Below are 19,015 nucleotides of genomic sequence, written 5' to 3'. Positions count from 1 at the left end.
TGCCTGGCACCCTCAGGCTTTCCCAGAGCCAGCCACTTCTCTGTCCCCAAGGCGCCGAGAAAGGCCCAAACGCCAGTGGCCTAAGGAGTGCTCGGCCCCGGGCTCGCCCCTAACAGCCTCCACCAGCTCCCGCAGGAGCAGTGCTGTGCCCAGGCAGTGGCCCTCGGACCCCCGGCCTGGTTCCCGGGGCAGCACATGTTGGCCAAGGTGCTGACGCGCTTCCTAGTGGCCAGTTTGTGCTTGCACATCCCCCATGGCCGTGGAGCTCTGGGTCGGCCTTCCAAGACAGGAGTTTCTGCTTCATCCTTCTGTTCTCAGTCTGGAAAAGCCCACATTTGCTTCTTAAGCTTCTTCGATTGGAAAAGGGAAGGGAAAGAAACCCAGGTGGTTTGGAGACGTTCGTCCTAGAGCCCATTGTCACAGATACGAAAAGGCAAGGCCTCCCCAAACCTTTAGCTGTTCGTAGGCTGACTCCCACCCGTAGCACTTTTATAATTAAACCCCAGACTGAGCCCACCCCTTGGACCCAGGTCGCCTCTTGATCCGAAGCAGCTTCCGGGGCAAATGCGGGCGCAGGCTCCTCCATGCATGTCACTAACCAGCTGACTCTCGTTTCTTCTTTCTCTGTCTCCCGTCCCGCGTGTATGGCCTGCACTGCCCCTGGGTGTCTTTTTACCTCATCCCGCCCTCCGCATGACCCAGGACGGGGCTCTTCACCCCCGACATGGCCTTTGAAGCCATTGTGAAAAAACAGATTGTAAAACTCAAAGAGCCGAGTTTGAAGTGTGTTGATCTCGTGGTCTCAGAACTGGCCACGGTCATTAAAAAGTGTGCTGAGAAGGTAACAGAAGGTTTCATTATTATCACCTATGCCTCTGTCCCCCATCTCCTCTTTCCCATCGTGAGTCTTAACCCAAGCATCTGGGAAACTCTGCCTCGGCAGGAACCCCTTTCCGTGGGCCAGTGGTCGCTTGGAGACATCTCAACTTTGCCTTGGCTGACACAAGGGGGTGGGCCAGTCGCACTTGGGTTCCACCTTTGCATCTTGGGCCTCTGACGGGGATGGAAGGCCTTTGATGTCGCCAGATGCACTTACTAAGCAGGCAGCAGGGATGAGTGTCCATGCCCATCCCTGGAACGCTTTGAGAAAGGTGGTTTCCAAACTGCCACCAACGCGGTGAAACACTTCGCCCGCGTGCTGGTCTGCGTGTTCTTACATCACAAGGCATCTGAGAATTTTTCAGAGTTCCTTGGCAGTCCAGTGGTTAGGACTCTGCAGTTCAGGTTTTGATCCCTGGTCGGGGAACTAAGATCTCACAAGCCGCGTGGTGTAGCCAAAAAAGAAAATGGAATTTTTCCTCTAGTGATTTTGACCATTGGCTCAATTTTTCCCAACTCGTGGTCTTTCCCCAAACCATGGAAGGTGGGCTTCTGTGCGTTGGGTTGGTTGCTGCTGCAAAGGCTGGGGCAGCGGGGGTGCCAGAGGACTGGATCCCAAAGGTGAGATGATTGGGAGCAGTTTCCCACCCCCCGCAAGGGAGTCCCTCCGAGGTCGATGGCCCAGATGCTGGCCCTGCCCCCATGCTAGAACTGGCGCTGCTGCGCACTCCTGAGCTGCGCTCGGGCCCTCGCCCTGGCGGCCCAGGGGCTTTAATTACACTGTGTCCTTGCTCTCACCCAGCACTTCGAGGGAGGGGGGGTGGCTGTCACCCGCTTTCTCTGCCACTTTCCACCTCCGAGACGCATTCTCGAAAAACACCTCTGCTTGTGTGCGGGCACCCTCTCGGTCTCTCCGGCCCACCGTCCCCTTCCTGTCTCCCGGCTGGAGCAGCTCTGAGACAGGAGCGGGGTGGGGAACCGGTGGGCACACTCCACGTCACCGCCCCCCCTCCTCCCATGTTCTCCGTTTGGCTCACTTTGCTGCCCAAGCCACGAGGACCCAGCCGACGCCGCCACTCTGCTTTCCCTCCAGCTCAGCTCCTACCCCCGGTTGCGAGAGGAGACCGAACGAATCGTCACCACTTACATCCGGGAACGGGAGGGGAGGACCAAGGACCAGGTACTGGCTTTTTGTTTCATTCTTCAGATACAGTTTATGTGCAGTAGATCTTGGTCGTGCAGTGTGAGTTTTTTTTGTTTTTTGCGGTACGCGGGCCTGTCACTGTTGTGGCCTCTCCCGTTGCGGAGCACAGGCTCCGGACGCGCAGGCTCAGCGGCCATGGCTCAGGGGCCTAGTCACTCCACGGCATGTGGGATCTTCCCGGACCCGGGCACGAACCCGTGTCCCCTGCATCGGCAGGCGGACTCTCAACCACTGCGCCACCAGGGAAGCCCTGTGGTAGCCTTTTGATCCTGTGTCCCTTCACTCTGCACCATGCATTCAGGACTCATCCCTGTTGTTTGTGGTGTAGCCAAAGTGTGTCTCTTAGGACTGCCAAGTAGTGTTTCATGGTGCACATGGACCACAGCCTGCTTATCCATCCACCCACCAGAGCATGTTTGAGTGCTTTTTGTGCTTTCACACTGTCCCATGAAGACTATCATAAGCATACCCGAAGGTAGAGAGTGAGATGCCCCACACAGCCACAGTTCAAGTCTCACCTGTCACCTGCTCAGCCCAGGGCTGTCATCCTGCCTTCATGTGGCCCGACACCTGGTTTGGGTTATTTCCCCCACGGTGGTCCACTGTGTTCTCTCTCTCTCTCTCTCTTTTTTTTTTTTTAAATTGAAGTATAGTTGATTTACAGTGTGTGCCAATCTCTGCAGTACGGCAAAGTGACGCAGTTATGCACATATAGACTTGCTTTATATATATATATATATATATATATATATATATTATTTTCCATTATGGTTTATCCCAGGAGATTGGCAGCTGTTTATTCAAGCTGTTTATTTATGGAACCGAAACAAGCCCACCTGTTGTATTTGGTTGTGAGATCACCTTGTTTAGAACAGTCCCTCTCCCCTTGACATTGACGGAGAAGAAACTTGCTCATTTGTCCTTCACAGGGTCCCCCATTCCCTCGAAGCTTCTGTAACCTGGAAGTTTTGTGAAAAGCTCGAGAGATTCTAATTTGTTTTGTTGTCATGGTTGGCAAGAATGCTACTGTCCCTTCCATACACACCAGGGCCCCCGGTTGCCCCACTGTTGTCATGGCTGGGCTCCGGGGCAACAGGACTCAGACCTTTTAAACCGGCGACAGTGTCTCCCGCGGACGGAGCACCCCAGCATTTTCCAACAACCCCCCAAGATCCGAGTGCCTGGCCCGCTTTATGCTTGAGGGTTCAGAGGCACAGTGAAGTGACAGGGCTGTTTAAGGGCTCGTGTCTTATCTGAGACGACATCCTGGCTGGCTGGTGTGTGCCTTTGTGCCCGTGTGTTTCATTTTAATGTCCTTACCTGGCCAAATTACCTTTGCCAGTTTTTTGTTTGTTTTTAATTTTACCTAAGTATAGTTTTTCTGTTTTTTTTTTTTTTAATTTTATTTATCTTTGGCTGCGTTGGGTCTTCGTTGCTGCATGCAGGCTTTCTCTAGTTGCGGCGAGTGGGCATTACTCTTCGTTGCGGTGCGCGGGCTTCTTATTGTGGTGGCTTCTCTTGTTGCAGAGCATGGGCTGTAGGCACGTGGGCTCAGTAGTTGTGGCTCGCAGGCTCTAGAGCAGGCTCAGTAGTTGTGGTGCACGGGCTTAGTTGCTCTGCAGCATGTGGGATCTTCCCAGACTAGGGATCGAACCCGTGTCCCCTGCATTGGCAGGTGGATTCTTAACCACTGCGCCACTAGGGAAGTCCTTTACTGAAGTATAGTTGATTTACAATGTTGTTTAATTTCTGCTGTACAGGAAAGTGATTCAGTTATCCATGTATATACATTCTTTTTCATATTCTTTTCCATTATGGTTTATCACAGGCTATTGAATATAGTTTCCACCTTTGCCGTTTTAATGAGGCACTTATAGCATGCCGGGCACTACTCTCAACATGACATATTGTGACCTACGTAAGCCTTTACAGTGAGGCCTTACTGCCCTACTCCAGGCCTCGGAGGCCGCACTTGTGACTACCACGTTGGGCTGCCTCACTCTGCTCTTTTGGTCCAGTCTTTCTCACTTGTGAGGCCTTGGTGTCTGGAAGCACCCATGCCCCCTTCCCTCTGCAGATGGACCCCAGGATATGGGAAGGAGTGGGTGGGTGATCACTCTTCTCCTAACTGGGAAACAGTGTGGTTGTTCCGGGGCACCCCCTGCTGGCGGGTGTGGGAAGTGCTCTGGCAGCGGCCACTCCCTGCCACGCTGCGCTCTGTACTCACCATGACCCCCGCTTTCCCCCAGATTCTTCTTCTGATCGACATCGAGCAGTCCTACATCAACACGAACCACGAAGACTTCATTGGATTTGCCAAGTATGTACTTTTCAAGATAGCGGCTGGTGGGGTGGCATGCGTGTCCACCCTCAGAGCCACGCCTTGAGAAAGGCGGTCAAGTTGGGATTCCGCTGCTGGGCTGGGGCACGAAGGTCTCTCTGTCATGGGTCCCCAGGTGAAGCACGGGGCAATTGGAAAGCATCTGGAAGCTTTGCTGGGTAGCAGCGACCCCCCAGCCTCCTTGTCCCCAATGCACCTCCTGTGGGGCACCCCCATGGTTAGTTTAAGGAGGAAAGGGCGGTCCAGTGGTCAGAGGCTTCAAGACGGGGCAAGGCTAACTAGCGTTCGGTGCTTCCTTTCCTGCAGGACTTCTCAGAGCCTTTTGTAGACTCACGTGCAGCTTTCCCAGCCTCCCCGACGTGCACTGGGCCCTTTCACTGAGCAGCTCAGGGGCTCAGGGCTCCAGGGGCTGCTCTTTGGGAAGTGCTGCCAGGATTTGCATGGCTTCTGTCCATATGCTGTAGATTTAAAACTAGAACCTTCCACGGCACCCGGATAAGGGGCCAGAAGAGCAGGGCGCTGATTTCAGCAGGATATAAATATAAGTGCTGGTGGCCTCCAGTGTCACCCGCTGATGCCATCAGCCCCCCGCCTCGGTGAGTATCACACAGATTGCTCTGATGGCTCGCGAAGGTCCTCTTTCCGGAGCCTGATAGAATAACAGGCGGTTGGTAGCCAGCCTCCTTGTATTTGTTTAGCCGGTATCGCTGGTGTGCTTTCATTGCACCAGGCCCTGTGATAACAGCAGTGAGCAGGCCCAGACCCAGGTCCCCACCCTGAAAGGAAGGTCCTGCGCCAGGGACAGAGCTGCCCCCAGGCAGTTAAGACACAGTGTGGTCAGTGCCGGGGTGGGGCTGTCCACCGCCCATGGGAGTCCGGAGGGTGGCCTTGTGGCCTGGCCTTGGGGGTGCAGGGAGGAAGGGGCTAGCAGGCTGGGCAAGAGGGTCTTCCCGTCCAGGGTCTCTGCTGGCTGAGTAGTTCCCTGGGTAGACATTCATCAGTGCACTCAGCTCTTCTGTGCTGGACACGTGGTTGGTGAGTGGAATGAACGAATGAGTGAACGAATGAATGGGGGGCATGATTAGAAGCTGCTGCCCCAGCCCAGGTGAGCTGAGGGCCCCGGCCGGACTGTCCCTGCTGTGGGGAAGGCTGAGGGGCCCTGGCCGGGCACTGCCCCTCAGGCTGGGCTCTCAGCCTGGGGAAGCAGCCCCACTTGCTCCTGCTCCCCCAGCAGCCGGGTGTGTGGGGCCTGGAAACGCCAGTCCCCCTTTCCAGGTTGCTGCTGTTTTCCTCACCTTGATGTCTCTGCTTCTCACACTTCATCCACAGTTCCTTCTCACAATCTCTCCTGTTTTTCCTTTGACCACTCCACTCTTTCCTCTGGATTCCTGGGCCTTCCCACTTCCCCCAGCTGTTACTATACTGAGCAGCTGGTGACCGGGTGGGTATTGCCTGCTGTGTGCCTTTTCCCTAGTGTGTGAACGGGGGACGCCCTGACTGGGGGCGGGGCCCAGGGTGCCAGGCTCCACCCGGCCCAGGCCCAGGCCCCGGCCTTGGGTGGGATGTCGCAGGGGCCCCTGGAATAGCCACGGAGCACTGCCTTTGTCCTAGGACGGTGAACAAGCCAGACTTGGGCCTTGCCTTTTCAGAACCCTGAGGCTGAGAACCCACACGCTGTCGTTAAGCCAGTTCTCATAAGGAGGATGACAGTGGGAAAGGAGGGCAGGTGGAGGGGCTGTGGGAGAGGGCAGTGACGGATGAGGCTTGGAGAGACCTTCCCAAGGAAGTCATGACAGCCAGGCGGTGGGGCCAGCGCGGGGTCAGAGAGCACTGGAGACAGGGAAGGAAGGCTGAGAAGCAGGAGCTTGAAGGCCAAGGCAAGGTGGAGGGGTGAGGTCACGGCCTCGTCACAGGAGGGCCTGCAGGCCAAGGGGAGCACTTTGGATTTTCCCCCCAGCACACACCACACACACACACACACACACACACACAGACACAAATACACCACACACACAGACACACACAGACACACACACACATGCGCACACCACACATACACAGACACACATACACATGCGTACACCCTCCCACACACACACACCAAGGAGGCAAGGGAAAGAGGGGCTGCGAGGCATGTGTGAGACCCAGGAAGCCCTTAGGAAGTAGAGCATCTGGGACCTCACCAGCACCCAGACATCACTGTGAGTGGCTTAGCTCTGTGTCCTTCAGACACTATTGATCCACCTCCTTGCTGTGCATAGAAGTTCTGGGGTGTTTTCTCACTGCCCTCAAAACACTAAAAACAAGGCCCAGAGGAAAAGTCCTTGTAGTAAATATATTGATCTTAGGGAAATCAGTGGATAAATTCCACTTCCATTCTTTTCTTTTTTTTCTGCGCCACACGGCATGTGGGAATCTTAGTTCCCTGACCAGAGATTGAACCCATGCCCCCTGCAGTGGACGCGCAGAATCTTAACCACTGGACCGGCAGGGAAGTCCCTCATTTCCATTTTTAATGTTCCACCATTTACTGATCTAGGAACAGAAGCCTACTTCCTTAACACACACACACACGCACGCATGCACGTGCGCGCGCGCGCACACACACACACACACACACACACACACACAGGCACACACACTACCTTATCCAACAGCCAGCTTGAACTTTAAGGTAAAATCCCAGAGGCATTCAGTGAAGGGATTAAACAAGATGTTTTGCCTTTTCATGTTGTTTCAAAAGTTCCAGCTAAAACAATATGATAAGAAAAGACAATATGACCCCTAAGTAACAGGAGTTAACAGTTGGTTGCCGGTGGTGATAATGGTGGTCCGAGTAGAAAATATATTAGGACAAACAAGGGAGCTGAGTAGGTGCCCACGTACAAAATAAAGGAGACTTCGTCTGTCTGTTGTGAACTAGCCAGGAAACAACATAGATGAAGAAGTAAAGAGATCTGGGACTATAGGTAAATAAGGGACCTTGCAGAAACACATTGAACTTGACTGTCCTCTGACTTGGGTCAGGAGCCATCCAAGATGAGTAGCGTTTTCATGTGAGCAGCTGTCCCATAGCCTCATCTCCCAGTCTGGATGGCCCTGTGGTCAGAGCCGCTCTGGGCCTTGTGCCCGGGCCAGGATGGGAGGAGAAAGCGGGAAGAAGCCTCAAGTTTGAGCCCCCAAACACTGAAGGTTACTCTGAAGCCAGCATGGCTACCTCCCAGCCACTGGGGAATCCAGCTTCCCATGCCTCCTCTTGGAAGTGCCAGGACCCAGTGACTCCTAGAAATAGCTGGCGCTCTCAGGAGTGGCCGAGATCAGGGATGAGAAGTCAGGGTTTAATTTGGTATCTCATTCGTTCCATGAGCCCGCTCTCTTTCCCTTGGGCAGCCCGTCGTACACGGGGGCCTTCTCTCTGCCTCTGCCCTTGGCCCCCACTCGGGAGAGAACCCCACCTGGGCCACGAGCGCCTCTTGCTCCTCGTCCCTCATGGGCTTCCTGCCGCATGAGCTCTCTCTGTGCTTTGGTTTCAGCGCCCAGCAGAGGAGCACCCAGCTGAACAAGAAGAGAGCCATCCCCAACCAGGTAACCGCCCACCCCTGCACCCTCCGCGGCCCGCAGCTCCACCCTCGGGGGGTGGGAGGGCACTAAGGGACCACCGAGCCCAGCGATGGCACCTGGCTCATAGCATGTCCCGCCAGAAACCCCCACCCCCACCCCTCCAGCCTCTCAAATCCACTTAGGTTTTGATATTTTGGGAAACCGGTCTTTGAGCAGCAGCTCTGGCAGGGCCTAGGGGGCAGATTTGCAGAAGGCCCTGTCTGACATCCAAGGCCACGGCTAGAACTTGACACTAAGGAGGGGGGCAGCCCAGTCCCTCTGGTGTCTGCAGCCACATTGGGTTCCCAGGCCCAGCCCTGGAGACTCGGAGCCTGGGGGGAGGCTGGTTGTGACAGGCAGGTCTGGGGAGCCTGGGGGTGCTTTGATCCCCATACCTGGGGAAACCCAGAGCTGTGTGGGGGGTTGATGTCATGCCCCAGCCAGAGGCCTTGTGAAGTAAGAACAGCTTTATATAGGCCAGTATTAGGTGCTCTTTTTTTTTTTTCCTGCTTAAGAAAACACATCATCTTTGCAAAAATTTCTGCCGGTGTCCCCTGCCTTCTCCACATCGGGCGGGGGTGGGGGTGGGGGCTCTGCTCTTTATCTTGCACGATGACAGAGCCCTCTGGAAAAGAAGGGTGTAACCACTGCATGATTTTTTTTTTGCGCTTGCCGTAGGTAATACATATATTGTTGCTTTTTCATTTCGGGAGATGATAATGAATTAAATATTAACACCATGAATATAATTAATAGCATGTAATTTTTTTTTCTTTTGCTGTTTTCTCCCCCTGCTCTTCTCTCTCCTCATTTTTGTGCCTTTCCTGCTTTTTCTCCATCCCCTCATGTCCCTTACGTCTCTTTTCCTCCGCCTGCTCTTCTTTGATTTCCCCACAACCCTAACTTTGCATTTTCAAAGGGGGAGATCTTGGTAAGTACTCACTTAGTCTGGTAGCAAACATTAGAGAACTTGGTAGTGGTGGAGACCACACCACCCCATAATATCCCCTCCCCCCACCCGCCCCCTGCCAAAAATAAATAAATAAATAACAGAACAACTAAAAATCCAGCTAACCTTTAGAAACCCCTGCCGTGGCTGCCGTCTGCCAGGCTTCGTGTTGCCCTGGGCTAAGCTGACTCACACAGACACTAACCTGACCACTGCCCCCATCTGGCGCCCACCCCTCCAGCCCATTCCTGACACAGTTTCCTAGTTTCCTGTAGGTCAGGGATGGCAAATACTCAGCTAACACCCCAGGCCTTTCTCCCTTCACCTCCCTGGCCGGGGATGATTTTGCTCAAGCCCTGCAAGAGCTTATTCTTGCCACTGCCACCACTCTGTTTCCAGACAACACCATGCAGAAATTTTCCCCTCCTGCACTCAAGGCAGACATTCTTAATTGATCCAGCACTCTTTTCCTTGTACCTCTCTCCTGTCCTGTGCCCCTGGCAGACATCACTAATTGATCCTGGCATTTTTGTTTCCTAAGCATGTCACTACTCCCCATTCCGTGGCAGATGTGACTAACTGGTCAAGGAAACTTTTCCCCCATGTGATAGCTTTGCACGTGATACCCCTCCTGTACCCGTGACAGACATTGATCAGGGGACTCTCTCCTGGATGCTGCCACTATCCTCCTGCCTCCATAGCAGATACGATGATTGATTAGGCTGTTCTGTTGCACTTGCCCCTGTCCCTTTGCCAATGGCAAACATTACTAATTTATCCTAGTGTCCTTTCCCACAGTGCCCAGAATTCTCACCACAGTGCTACCCATTGATTGGCGAATGGTATTTGCCATCCCTGTTTTAGGTAACACCTCCTCTCTGTGTGTGGCCCAGCCCAGCCCGGCAGGGAGCAGGCAATGCTCACTTCTGAGAGTTGAGCTCTTTTCAAGGTGCTTGCCTTTGGGCAGCTGGCTTCCGGCCCAGCTCTCCACCTTGGAGACCATGGCCTGGGCCACCAGCCCTAACCGAGGCCTCCTTCTCCTGGGTTCTCTCCCCCCCACACTGGGCGGGCCCTACTGCTGCCCTCTGGCAGGGATCTTCTGGTGACCCCGGGATCTTTCCAGTAGCTGAGCTGAACCCCTAACAGGACCTGGAAGATGGAGAAGGGTCCAAAGCTTGCCATGGTTGGGGGCGGTTGCGGGAGGAATGGACCGTCCTTGGGCCCATGGTTCCCACTTTCCCCATGTGTCACCCCCAATCCCCTTTGAATGGTTTCTTCCCTCCAAACAGCCCAGAGGCATGTTTCTCCCCACACCCACACCCTGAGAAGTTTAGTCATTCTTTTCCTGCCAGATTCCACACCCCTAGCCACGCACGAAGCCCAGCCCTGCCGTGTGCGTGGCTGTGGCTCCTGGGTCTTCCAGCCATGGTTTCCATCCCTGCCCAGGCGACTCACCCAGGGAGGAGGAGGTGGGCCCCAGCTGCGTCGCTTCTCCTGGCAGCCCTTCCTCCCGCCCCCAGCGTGCCTGCCCCCCAGAGCACGGGAACCCCGCCTGCCTCTTCTATCTCCCCAGCTGACCCTACTCCCGCCGCCCCCGCCCCCCTTTTCTAAGCCCAGTCCCTTGGGCACAAATCTGGCTTTTGGATGAGAAGGCCCGACCACTCCTTTTCCTCTAGACTCAGTGCCTGTGTCTGCCACTGGCAGCTTGCCCCTCCTCGGGGCGGGATTTTGTCTCTGAATCCCTTTGGGCTCCCGCACAGGCAGCTCTCTGGGTGGCTCAAGGGCAGAGGGACCTGAGGGGGGACAGTGCTTCTCCAGGCCTAGCTAGCAACCTCCTGCCCCGAGGCTCAGAGGTGCCATTTCCAGCATGGCCGCATGCCCTGGAGCGTGACAAGGGCCCCATCTGCTAGCTTTGACCTCTACCTGACCCAGGGTGGAGGCAGGCGAGCCAGCTTGGCCACCAAGGGGTGGCGGTGGGGGGCACATCTGCCCCCTTGGGAACGAGGCTGGGCCTGGGAGCGTGGAGGCCTTGCCATGTGAGGACTTCTTCTCTGGGGAGCACACAACACACAGCCTCCCCCCCGCCCCCGGCTGTCGATTAATGACTGAAGTTTAGAAGCACCCACTCTAGACCTGGACTAAGACAAGGCAGGCCCTACCCTGCCCCTGGGGGAGTGAGGAACAGGCGGGGACAGGCACCCATGCAGCTCTGGAGCTGGGTGTGGTTGCCAGATGCAGGGGCCTCTTCCACCCCTGGCCTGACCACCCGTCCCACTTTGCCCGGGACTGAGGGCATTCCCAGGACTTTGAGGACTAAGCCTAGAGACCTCCTGGACAAGCCAGGGCAGGTCGGTCACCCTGCTGCCAGGACTGAGACCATGACCTCGTTGGGGCGGACAGTCTCTGCCTGCTGCCTGACGGCCACAAGACTCCCAGGTGCTGTCTCATCATCCCAGGGAGGGAGAAGCCTTAGCACGGGCTGCCAGGTGGCATTTCAACGGTGGCACAGCCTGGGCAGGGACTTCTATGTGGTGCAGAGGTCCCTGGCCACTCTGTGGCCGTCTCTGCCTTCCTGGTCTCTGAGGCTTAAGAGCTCATTTCCGGCCACAGGCGGGTGGTGGCCCTGTGAAGATTTGGTGTGCCTGGGGGCAGGACAGAGTAGACAGGATGAAGCCCCTCTTGAGCCGCATCCACTAGGGAGGCATGTGGGCCCCAGAGGCAGCCCCAAAGCCCTACCCCACCCTGGGGGGTACAGCGCTAGCCCTTCCCCGCTGTCCATGGCCACAGGCAGCCCATCTCCTGCAGCTTAGCCCAGTTTGTCGCTGCCTTGTCCCCGAGTGTCCCTGCCTGCGCAGACTCATGCTTCCCGCCGCCCCGGGCCCCCCAATCCAGAGTGGTGGGAGGCTGCATCCCACAAGCGCCTCCATGGCCCGGGGAACATGGGCCCCAGGCTACCTGCGTTTAGCTGTCAGGTGAGTCCCCCACGCAGGCCTGGGTTCCGTCTCCTGCTCAGATGACAGCAGTGGCCAGACGAGCCCCATATAGGGGGTCTCCCAGCCCAGAACCCGGACGTGCCAGTCAGAGAAAAGTGGGGCCACATGGCTTAAAGCCAGAGTGGGGCATGATCCTTGGCGGGTCCCCTGGGCTCAAACTTTTGTCCCCAGCCCTCTGGGTGGAGGAGTCTCTTCATCCTTGTATTCTGAAAAGAGCCTGTGGGGAGGGGAGCCCTGGGGCGGGGGCTGGCCTCGACTCCTGGTCAGAGCAGGTCCCTGTGCCCACCGAGCGCCTGCCTGGGTGAGCCAGGCAGCAGAATCAAGCCTCTGCCCGTTGCCTGGGCGACTCCTCCAGCTCTGCATCCACAGCCACCTTCCACAGGGCGCGAGGGGCAGGGCCCAAGGGTGTCGCTGGTACCGCGTCTCACCAAGACAAGTGTGATTCCTTCAGTCACGTCCAACGTGACATGGCCCACCCCCCACAAGCCTGGGATGCCCTCCTCTGGGCCCCTTCCAGCTGGGAGTACCTCTTGCCACCTGTGCTAATCCAACCTAACACCAAGCGCAGAGGGGCTCCCCAGGGACCCAGTTCCCAGTCACCCGGGGGACTGTGAGTGCACGTCCGCCTGCCCAAGGGCCCCACGTTGGTCTCCGCTGGGAAGTGCTTGGGGCAAGGTGGCCTGGAATCGGGGTGCCTGGCTTCGGGCTGGAGGTGTCTCTGCCGTGGTCCCCGTTTTCCCGCCTTGCTGGGGGCGAGGGTGCTGGCCACTGCGCTGGGGCAGGCCGGGCTGGGTGGTGGCCGCTGTCCGCTGCTGAGCCCCGCCCTCCCCCCCGTCCCGCAGGTGATCCGCAGGGGCTGGCTGACCATCAACAACATCAGCCTGATGAAGGGTGGCTCCAAGGAGTACTGGTTTGTGCTGACGGCTGAGTCACTGTCCTGGTACAAGGATGAGGAGGTGAGTGGCTGGCAGGGGTGGGACGGTTGGGCAATGGTGGGTCGTGCTCTCCACACCTCCCTCCTCTGGGTGGCGCTCCCTCAACTTACTGTCCGTTCGGGAAAGGCTCCCTGAGCGCCACCGTTCCGCAAAGCTTACCATTAATTAGGATGGTATCAGCCAGGGCCGCAGGGTGTCCAAAGGCACTGGGCATCATATCCGAGCCCCTCACGGCCCCCCGTGCGGTCGTGCCTCGTGGGGGCTGGGCTCCCTGAGGAGGAAAGGGGCATGGGGGAGGCTCCAAACTGATCCCACCCTTCAAAATCATGGCAAGGTGGGGGCTTTCAGAGGGGGCACAGCCTGGGGTCGGGGACTCAGGTTCACGCCGAGGCTGCTGGGGTTCCATTTTCTACAGCTAACCCAGGCTCAGCCAGGCCCTTAGCCTCTCTGGGCCTCAGTTTCCCCATCTGTGAAGTGAGGTAGAACGGCCCTTGCATCTTTGAGGTGCTCCGTCACGGTGTCTGTCTTGAGATCATTCCACATGTGCTTGGCCTCCTCAGAAGGATGAGGGAGGCCTCTGGGAGCAGCACCAGGACTAATAAGCACAGGGGGTGGTGTTGCACGTTGCCTCGTGCCATGGTCTCCCTGAGCCTGTGGACGGGGCTGTGAGTGAGTGAGTGCGCCCCTGTTCCCTGGCCCAGCGGGCAGCCCCCCCGGGTGCTGCCGTGCAGGTCCCTCCTGCGCCTCGGCCCATCCTCCCGTCCTGAGTGGCCCATTTCGTGGCTTAGTTCTCTTAACAGAACGACAGTACTGTGGCTTAGTGGCCTGGGAGTGAAGCCACTCCTCTGGTGTGACTGCCTGTTGCCACTCTGACACAGGCTTCCAGGGGCCACCAGCGAGGGCCAGTGTGTTTCTCTGGGTTGCCCTGTGAGAGATAACACAGGCGCTCCCTGTCGTCAAGGTGGTGTTAGGTGGCTATCGATTTGCGTCTGTGACAGAGGTCCCAAATGAAGGCACTTACAGAGGTGGTCTGTTTCTTGCCCGCATCCCGGCGAGCTTGGCAGCCCTGTGCCGTGAGGCTGGCCAGGGCCCTGGCTCCGCCTCCCCCATGGCCATCGTAACACATAGCTCCTCCTCGTGGTCCAGGATGGCTGCCCCGTGCCCACCACCACGTGGCCACAGGAGGGAAGGAGGTGCCAGAGAAGGAAGGCACACGTATCTCTCTGCACACATGCTCCGGGATCTTTGCTTCCGCTCTGTGCTTTGCCCACATGGGATGGCACAGCCTCCAGCCCGGCCCAGGTGCCCCCGGAGGAGAGGCCGGGCTTCTCTGGTCGCCCCTGGAGCTGCCCTACCTGGCTCTCCCCCCTTGGGGTTTTGGGGTGACCCCCACACCTGGGGCTTCACTGGCAGCTGACCCCATCCCGGGACAGGCAGGCCTGTGCCCAACCATGTGTATTTCCACCCAGGCTCAGAGACAAGACAGGTAGAACTCTGTTGGCACCCCTGGGTAGCCCTCTCTTGTTTATGAAGCCCCTGCCCTGTGCCGGGCTCACTGGCTGGGAGAGCCTGCCGTGGTCCCACACGGAGGGCATTCTCTTCTTCCTCCTTCTCAGTAGATACTCACATTCCTTTTGTCAGGGAAGGAAACTGAGGTTCTGAGCAGTGACTTGCCCCCATGTCACGGTGTGGGGAAGTGTCCCCATGCGGTGGGTACAGGACACAGGCTCCCTGACCCGAGGCACCTCAGCCCCACACCTGGACCACTCCCCACTGCCCAGGCAGGAAGCGGTTCCCACAAGTGGCGGGTGTTTAAGAGTAGAATGTCGTCATCCCACTCCCCGTGAGGCCAGAGGCTCACCACTGGAATGTCGTGAAGGCTTGGGAGCCCCGAGTCCCCCAAGGGACCTTGTCTGGGTGGCTGCTTCTAAACTGAGGTTGTCCAGGACCCTGGCGCCTTCCTGGGTCGAGATGCAGAGGGAGGGTGGGTGGGACTGGGCATTTCTCAAGGAACCTGCGTGGCCAGATCCGCTCCTCAAAATGGCCGGGGTGCAGTGTGGGTGGGGATGACGCTTGCACTTTTTCTCCCTCTCTTTCCTCCCCCGCAGTCTGAAGCTCAGTCTGCTCTGTGCTGCATCAGCTGTCAGATAAGCTGAGAGCTGGTTCGCACCTTTGGGCTTTGGGGGTCCCCGGGGCAGGAATGCCGGGCCTCGGGCGGTTGGAGAGGGGGCTTCTGGGCCCAAACCCTAGCCTGGCGATTCGCTGTATGGCACCATCGGGAGCCCAGTTTTTGACTTAAGGAGGGGCCCTTCGTTTCTCCTTCATCTAGGGGTTGAAAAGCAGGAGCCCCAGACCCTCCCTCGGGGCCCCAGAGCAGAGGCAGGGGCAGTGCTGGGAGGAGGGTCGAGCGCCGCCGGCGGTAATGAGAACCAGCAGACCTGTGAATGGGGCCCTGTGTACACCCCAGACACAGAGCTGCCTGAGATTGGGGAGGGTCAGTCGCGAAATCCTGTCTGTCTTTCTGTCTGTCCGTCCCCGGCCCTCCCCCCTCCCCGCCAAGTTAGGATCCCAGCAAGGGCCCTGAAAATCACACAACAGGGTGGGCACCCCCCGGGGTCAGGCCACCATCGTAGAGAAGCCTCAGAGAGAGGCAAGACACCATATTTCTTTATTAAACAAAATAAACAAGAGGAGGTGGTTACTGGAGGGTAGGAATAGGAGACTGATTCCGCCAGAGCCCCCGACCCCTCAGCCGGTGTCGGGGCTCTCTTTTCCTCCCCGGCGCCCGCCCCCGCCCAAGCCCTTCTTCTTTATTCCAGAATCTTCTGTCCAGGCCTCCGGCCCGTGGGGAGGAGGGCGGTGGGCAGTGGCACTCACCTCCTGGTCTGCCTTGCTGCGTGGGTGGCAGCAAGTTTGGGTGGGGGGCCCATCCTGACGCGCCGCTCGCCCGAGCCCAGCCTAACCAATGTGCAGACTACTGTACACATTCAGAGCCCCCTGAACAGGTAGTCTGAACACTGGGTTGGCGGGGCCGGCTGTCCGTCCCGCGGGCCCCCTGGGCAGCAGCAGGGCCGCAGCGCCCCAGCACCTCCGAGCAGGCGAGGAAGCCACTGGTCCGCCCGCGACGATCTGCTTCGTCTCTTCTGACGTGGCACGGCCGGGGCCAGCGCGCATCTGGAGAAAGTTGTGGGTTTTCAGGAAATCCTAAGGAGGCGGGGTGGGGGGGGGCGGGGGGGAGGGCGGGGGGGGGTTGGGAGGGAGGGTTTGGGTCCGTGGCCTCTGTGTGCAGGAGAAGGTCTCTTTGGGGGTGGGGGCGGGGTACATGCACGCCTCCGTGTCTGTGTGGTGTGTGTTTGTGTCGTGTGTGTGTGTGTGGTGTGTGTTTGTGTCGTGTGTGTGTGTGTGTGTGTGTGTGTGTGTGTGTGTGTGTAGAGAGAGAGAGTGTGTATGCGTGCGTGCGGGCAGCATCAGGAAGGCAGCCTCTGTGCTCTGGGCGGAATCACGCTATAAACACTTCCAGATGTGGTGTCTCACTCGGGGCCCAAAAGGACTGTGACTCAGTTACTTGGCCTTAGCCGGCCAACTGGAAGCTTCCTGCCTCATGACATGATAGGGTGGGGGCAGCAGAGGCTCTTCACAAACTTCCGGGCCGGGAACTCCTGCCCTGGCCCTTTCTAAAGCCCCCCGCCCAAATTCTTCCCTGAGAGGTTGGAGGGCCCCGGGCTCCGCATTCCCTGGCCTGCCTGTACCCTCCTCCCCTGCCCTGGCTCCCAGCATGAATGGGGTTCCCACCTCCTTGGCTCCTCTCCTTGCCCAGAACCCGGTGGACTGACTGACCCTGGAGCATAATAGTGACAGACAGACAGACAAAAGAAAACCCCTGGCGCCTCGCAAGCACCAGCTCTGGGGTGGGCATGTGCTCGGGACTTTCACAGTGTCCGTCCTCACCTTGCACCAGGAGGACGAGACTCCTACCCATCTTTGACAGCTGAGGAAACTGAGGCAGACAGGGGCAGTGACTTGCCCAAGGGCACATGGCTGGGGAGGGGCCAGGCCCAGCTGAGCTTCTAACGCCTCAGTCAGGACTGAGCCCACGCACCGAGCCTGCCACTCGCTCCTGCCTCCCGTTGAGTAGTCCTGAAACTCCAAGTGGCCCTCCACCCTCTGGGAGGGTCCCTGGGCCCCTTCCCCGCCGCCACTGTGGCTGCTCTTGATTTGGGGAGGAACCGCCACGTTGGGTTTTGTTCTGAGGCCTTCCGGAGGTCAAGGGTAGGATGGGTGAAAAGAAGTGAGCTGCTGTGTGAGGGGGGCAGGTCTCTCTTCTCCAGAGATGCCCAGTAGGTCAAAGACCAGGAGGGCAGTGGGGAGAACCTGGCTTCTGAAGTCCCACCGTGGCCCACTCCACCCGCTGCGTGGCCCTGGGCGGCCCGCTTCCCTCTCTGAGCGCGATGCTTCCCTGGCAGGGATGTGTGAGAGGGCTCCATGAGCTGCTGGATAAGCAGCACTTCCCATCAGTCCTTGAGAGCTGCTGTGGGTCGAGTGGGAGTCGGGGAGGGGCGGGGGGGTACCCTGATGCTGTGCTTTGGTTTCCTGATGTAGAAAACCCAGTGAATGCACTGCCACCTCCTCCCCCCGCCCCCAGTAAAGGTTAATAGCAATGCAGCTGCACGGGCCTAGGCGTATCGTAGGTGCTTAGCTAACAGGAGGTGGGCTGCGGAGTGGGACTCCTAGCTCGGAGACTCACCAGGCCCGTGCCCTTGACCAAGAGACGCGTCCTCTCTGAGCTGCTTTCCCCAGCAGCCGTCAGGACTGCCATGCCCAGCACTCGGTTGGCACTTTCTGAACAGGGCCACCCCAGCCATCAGCTCACGGGGGGCTCGCTTTCCAGCTCCCTCCCCCGCCCCCACTGCCTGCCCCTCTGTGCCTCTGTCTGTCTGTCTGTCTGTCTCTTTCTCTCGAAAATGGGATCATATTGGTAACTCACTTGCAGGCTCGTCGTGAAGAAGTAGTCATGTTAATGGTTTCATTCACTCAGTGGTTGGAATCTGGGTAGAGTCAGGGCCAGCCAGTTTTGAGTATCCACTGTGTCAGCAGTAAACCAAACAGACAGGAGTCTCCACCCCCCCGAGGGCCCAATGAGTCGGTCTAGGTGACCCTAGGTCAATAAGCAAGAAATGCGGGGTGGCGGGGGAGACTTCCCTGGTCCAGTGGTTGGGACTCCGCGCTCTCACTGCTGAGGACGTGGGTTTGATCCCTGGTCAGGGAACTAAGACCCTGTAAGCCGCGCAGCACAGCAAAAAAAAAAAAAAAAAAAAAAAGATACGTGGTGTGTTGTGTTACGTGAGGGGAAGCGCCAAGGGGAAAAGTAGGGGGAGAGTTTGGGGTGGGGTCAGGGCAGGCCTCTCCTGGGGGGGTCCCTCCATACAAAAGAGGCAAGGAGGGCACCAGGCCGGTGTTGGCGGGGGTGGGGGTGGGGCATGCTAGGTGCAAAGGCCCTGGGGTAGGAGCCCGCTTGGGATGTTCAGAGAGTCACAGAGGCTAGCGTGGCTGGGGCAGGTAAGCGAGGGGGAGGGCGGTGCCAGACTAGTTCACCCGAGGAAAAGCAGCATGGGAGGCGTCAGGTGTTGGCGGTGGTCCTCCCGGTAGAGTCCAGCCGAGGGCAGCCTCAGGGCCTCAGTTAAACAGCCCAGGGTGACCCCTCCCCTTTCACCCTCAGGAGAAAGAGAAGAAGTACATGCTGCCTCTGGACAACCTCAAAATCCGCGACGTGGAGAAGGGCTTCATGTCCAACAAGCACGTCTTCGCCATCTTCAACACGGAGCAGAGGTGCGTGCCCCCAACCCCGACCCCCATCCCCCAAGGTCCCAGGGAGACCAATGGCCCTCGTTCAATCATTCTTCAGTGTCCACCGAGCACTTGCTGTGAACAGTCCCTACCCTGGGGTCTCACATTCCAGAAAGGGTGTCAGTCAAGGAACAGAAAAGTGCTTCTGTGGGGTGGTCAGCGGGGTGGGGAGGCTGAAACGATGCAAAAGCCGTGGAGGGTTCTGAGCAGAGGAGGAATGGACCTAGCTCTGGTGCTCACCGGCGCCCCCTGGTGGCCACGAGGGAAACA

At 57.9% G+C, this 19,015-nt stretch overlaps 1 protein-coding gene across 10 annotated transcripts in view; it reads left to right on the top strand.

Moving 5' to 3' along the window:
• The window catches only part of DNM2 (dynamin 2), a 93,122-nt gene that overhangs the window by 62,736 nt on the left and 11,371 nt on the right, over positions 1–19,015 (top strand). For 5 of the 10 annotated variants that reach the window (XM_022557379.3, XM_022557374.3, XM_022557372.3 and 2 more), the window contains 7 exons: positions 703–841; positions 1,973–2,059; positions 4,333–4,403; positions 7,958–8,009; positions 8,944–8,955; positions 12,809–12,922; positions 18,618–18,727. In XM_022557379.3, the coding sequence (XP_022413087.1) occupies positions 703–841; positions 1,973–2,059; positions 4,333–4,403; positions 7,958–8,009; positions 8,944–8,955; positions 12,809–12,922; positions 18,618–18,727 (585 nt within the window). The remainder of the gene's footprint in view (positions 1–702; positions 842–1,972; positions 2,060–4,332; positions 4,404–7,957; positions 8,010–8,943; positions 8,956–12,808; positions 12,923–18,617; positions 18,728–19,015) is intronic. The other 5 variants (XM_022557380.3, XM_022557375.3, XM_022557373.3 and 2 more) reach the window with 3 other exon arrangements.

The sequence above is a fragment of the Delphinapterus leucas genome, unplaced genomic scaffold (assembly GCF_059928025.1).
Source record: "Delphinapterus leucas isolate spDelLeu-1000000601 "Yukka" unplaced genomic scaffold, BTC_Dleu_Yukka2 spDelLeu_asBTCV2_sq25, whole genome shotgun sequence".
Classification (NCBI taxonomy): domain Eukaryota; kingdom Metazoa; phylum Chordata; class Mammalia; order Artiodactyla; family Monodontidae; genus Delphinapterus; species Delphinapterus leucas.
Note: the sequence above shows the minus strand (reverse complement) of the source record. Positions and strands in the feature narration are given on the sequence as shown.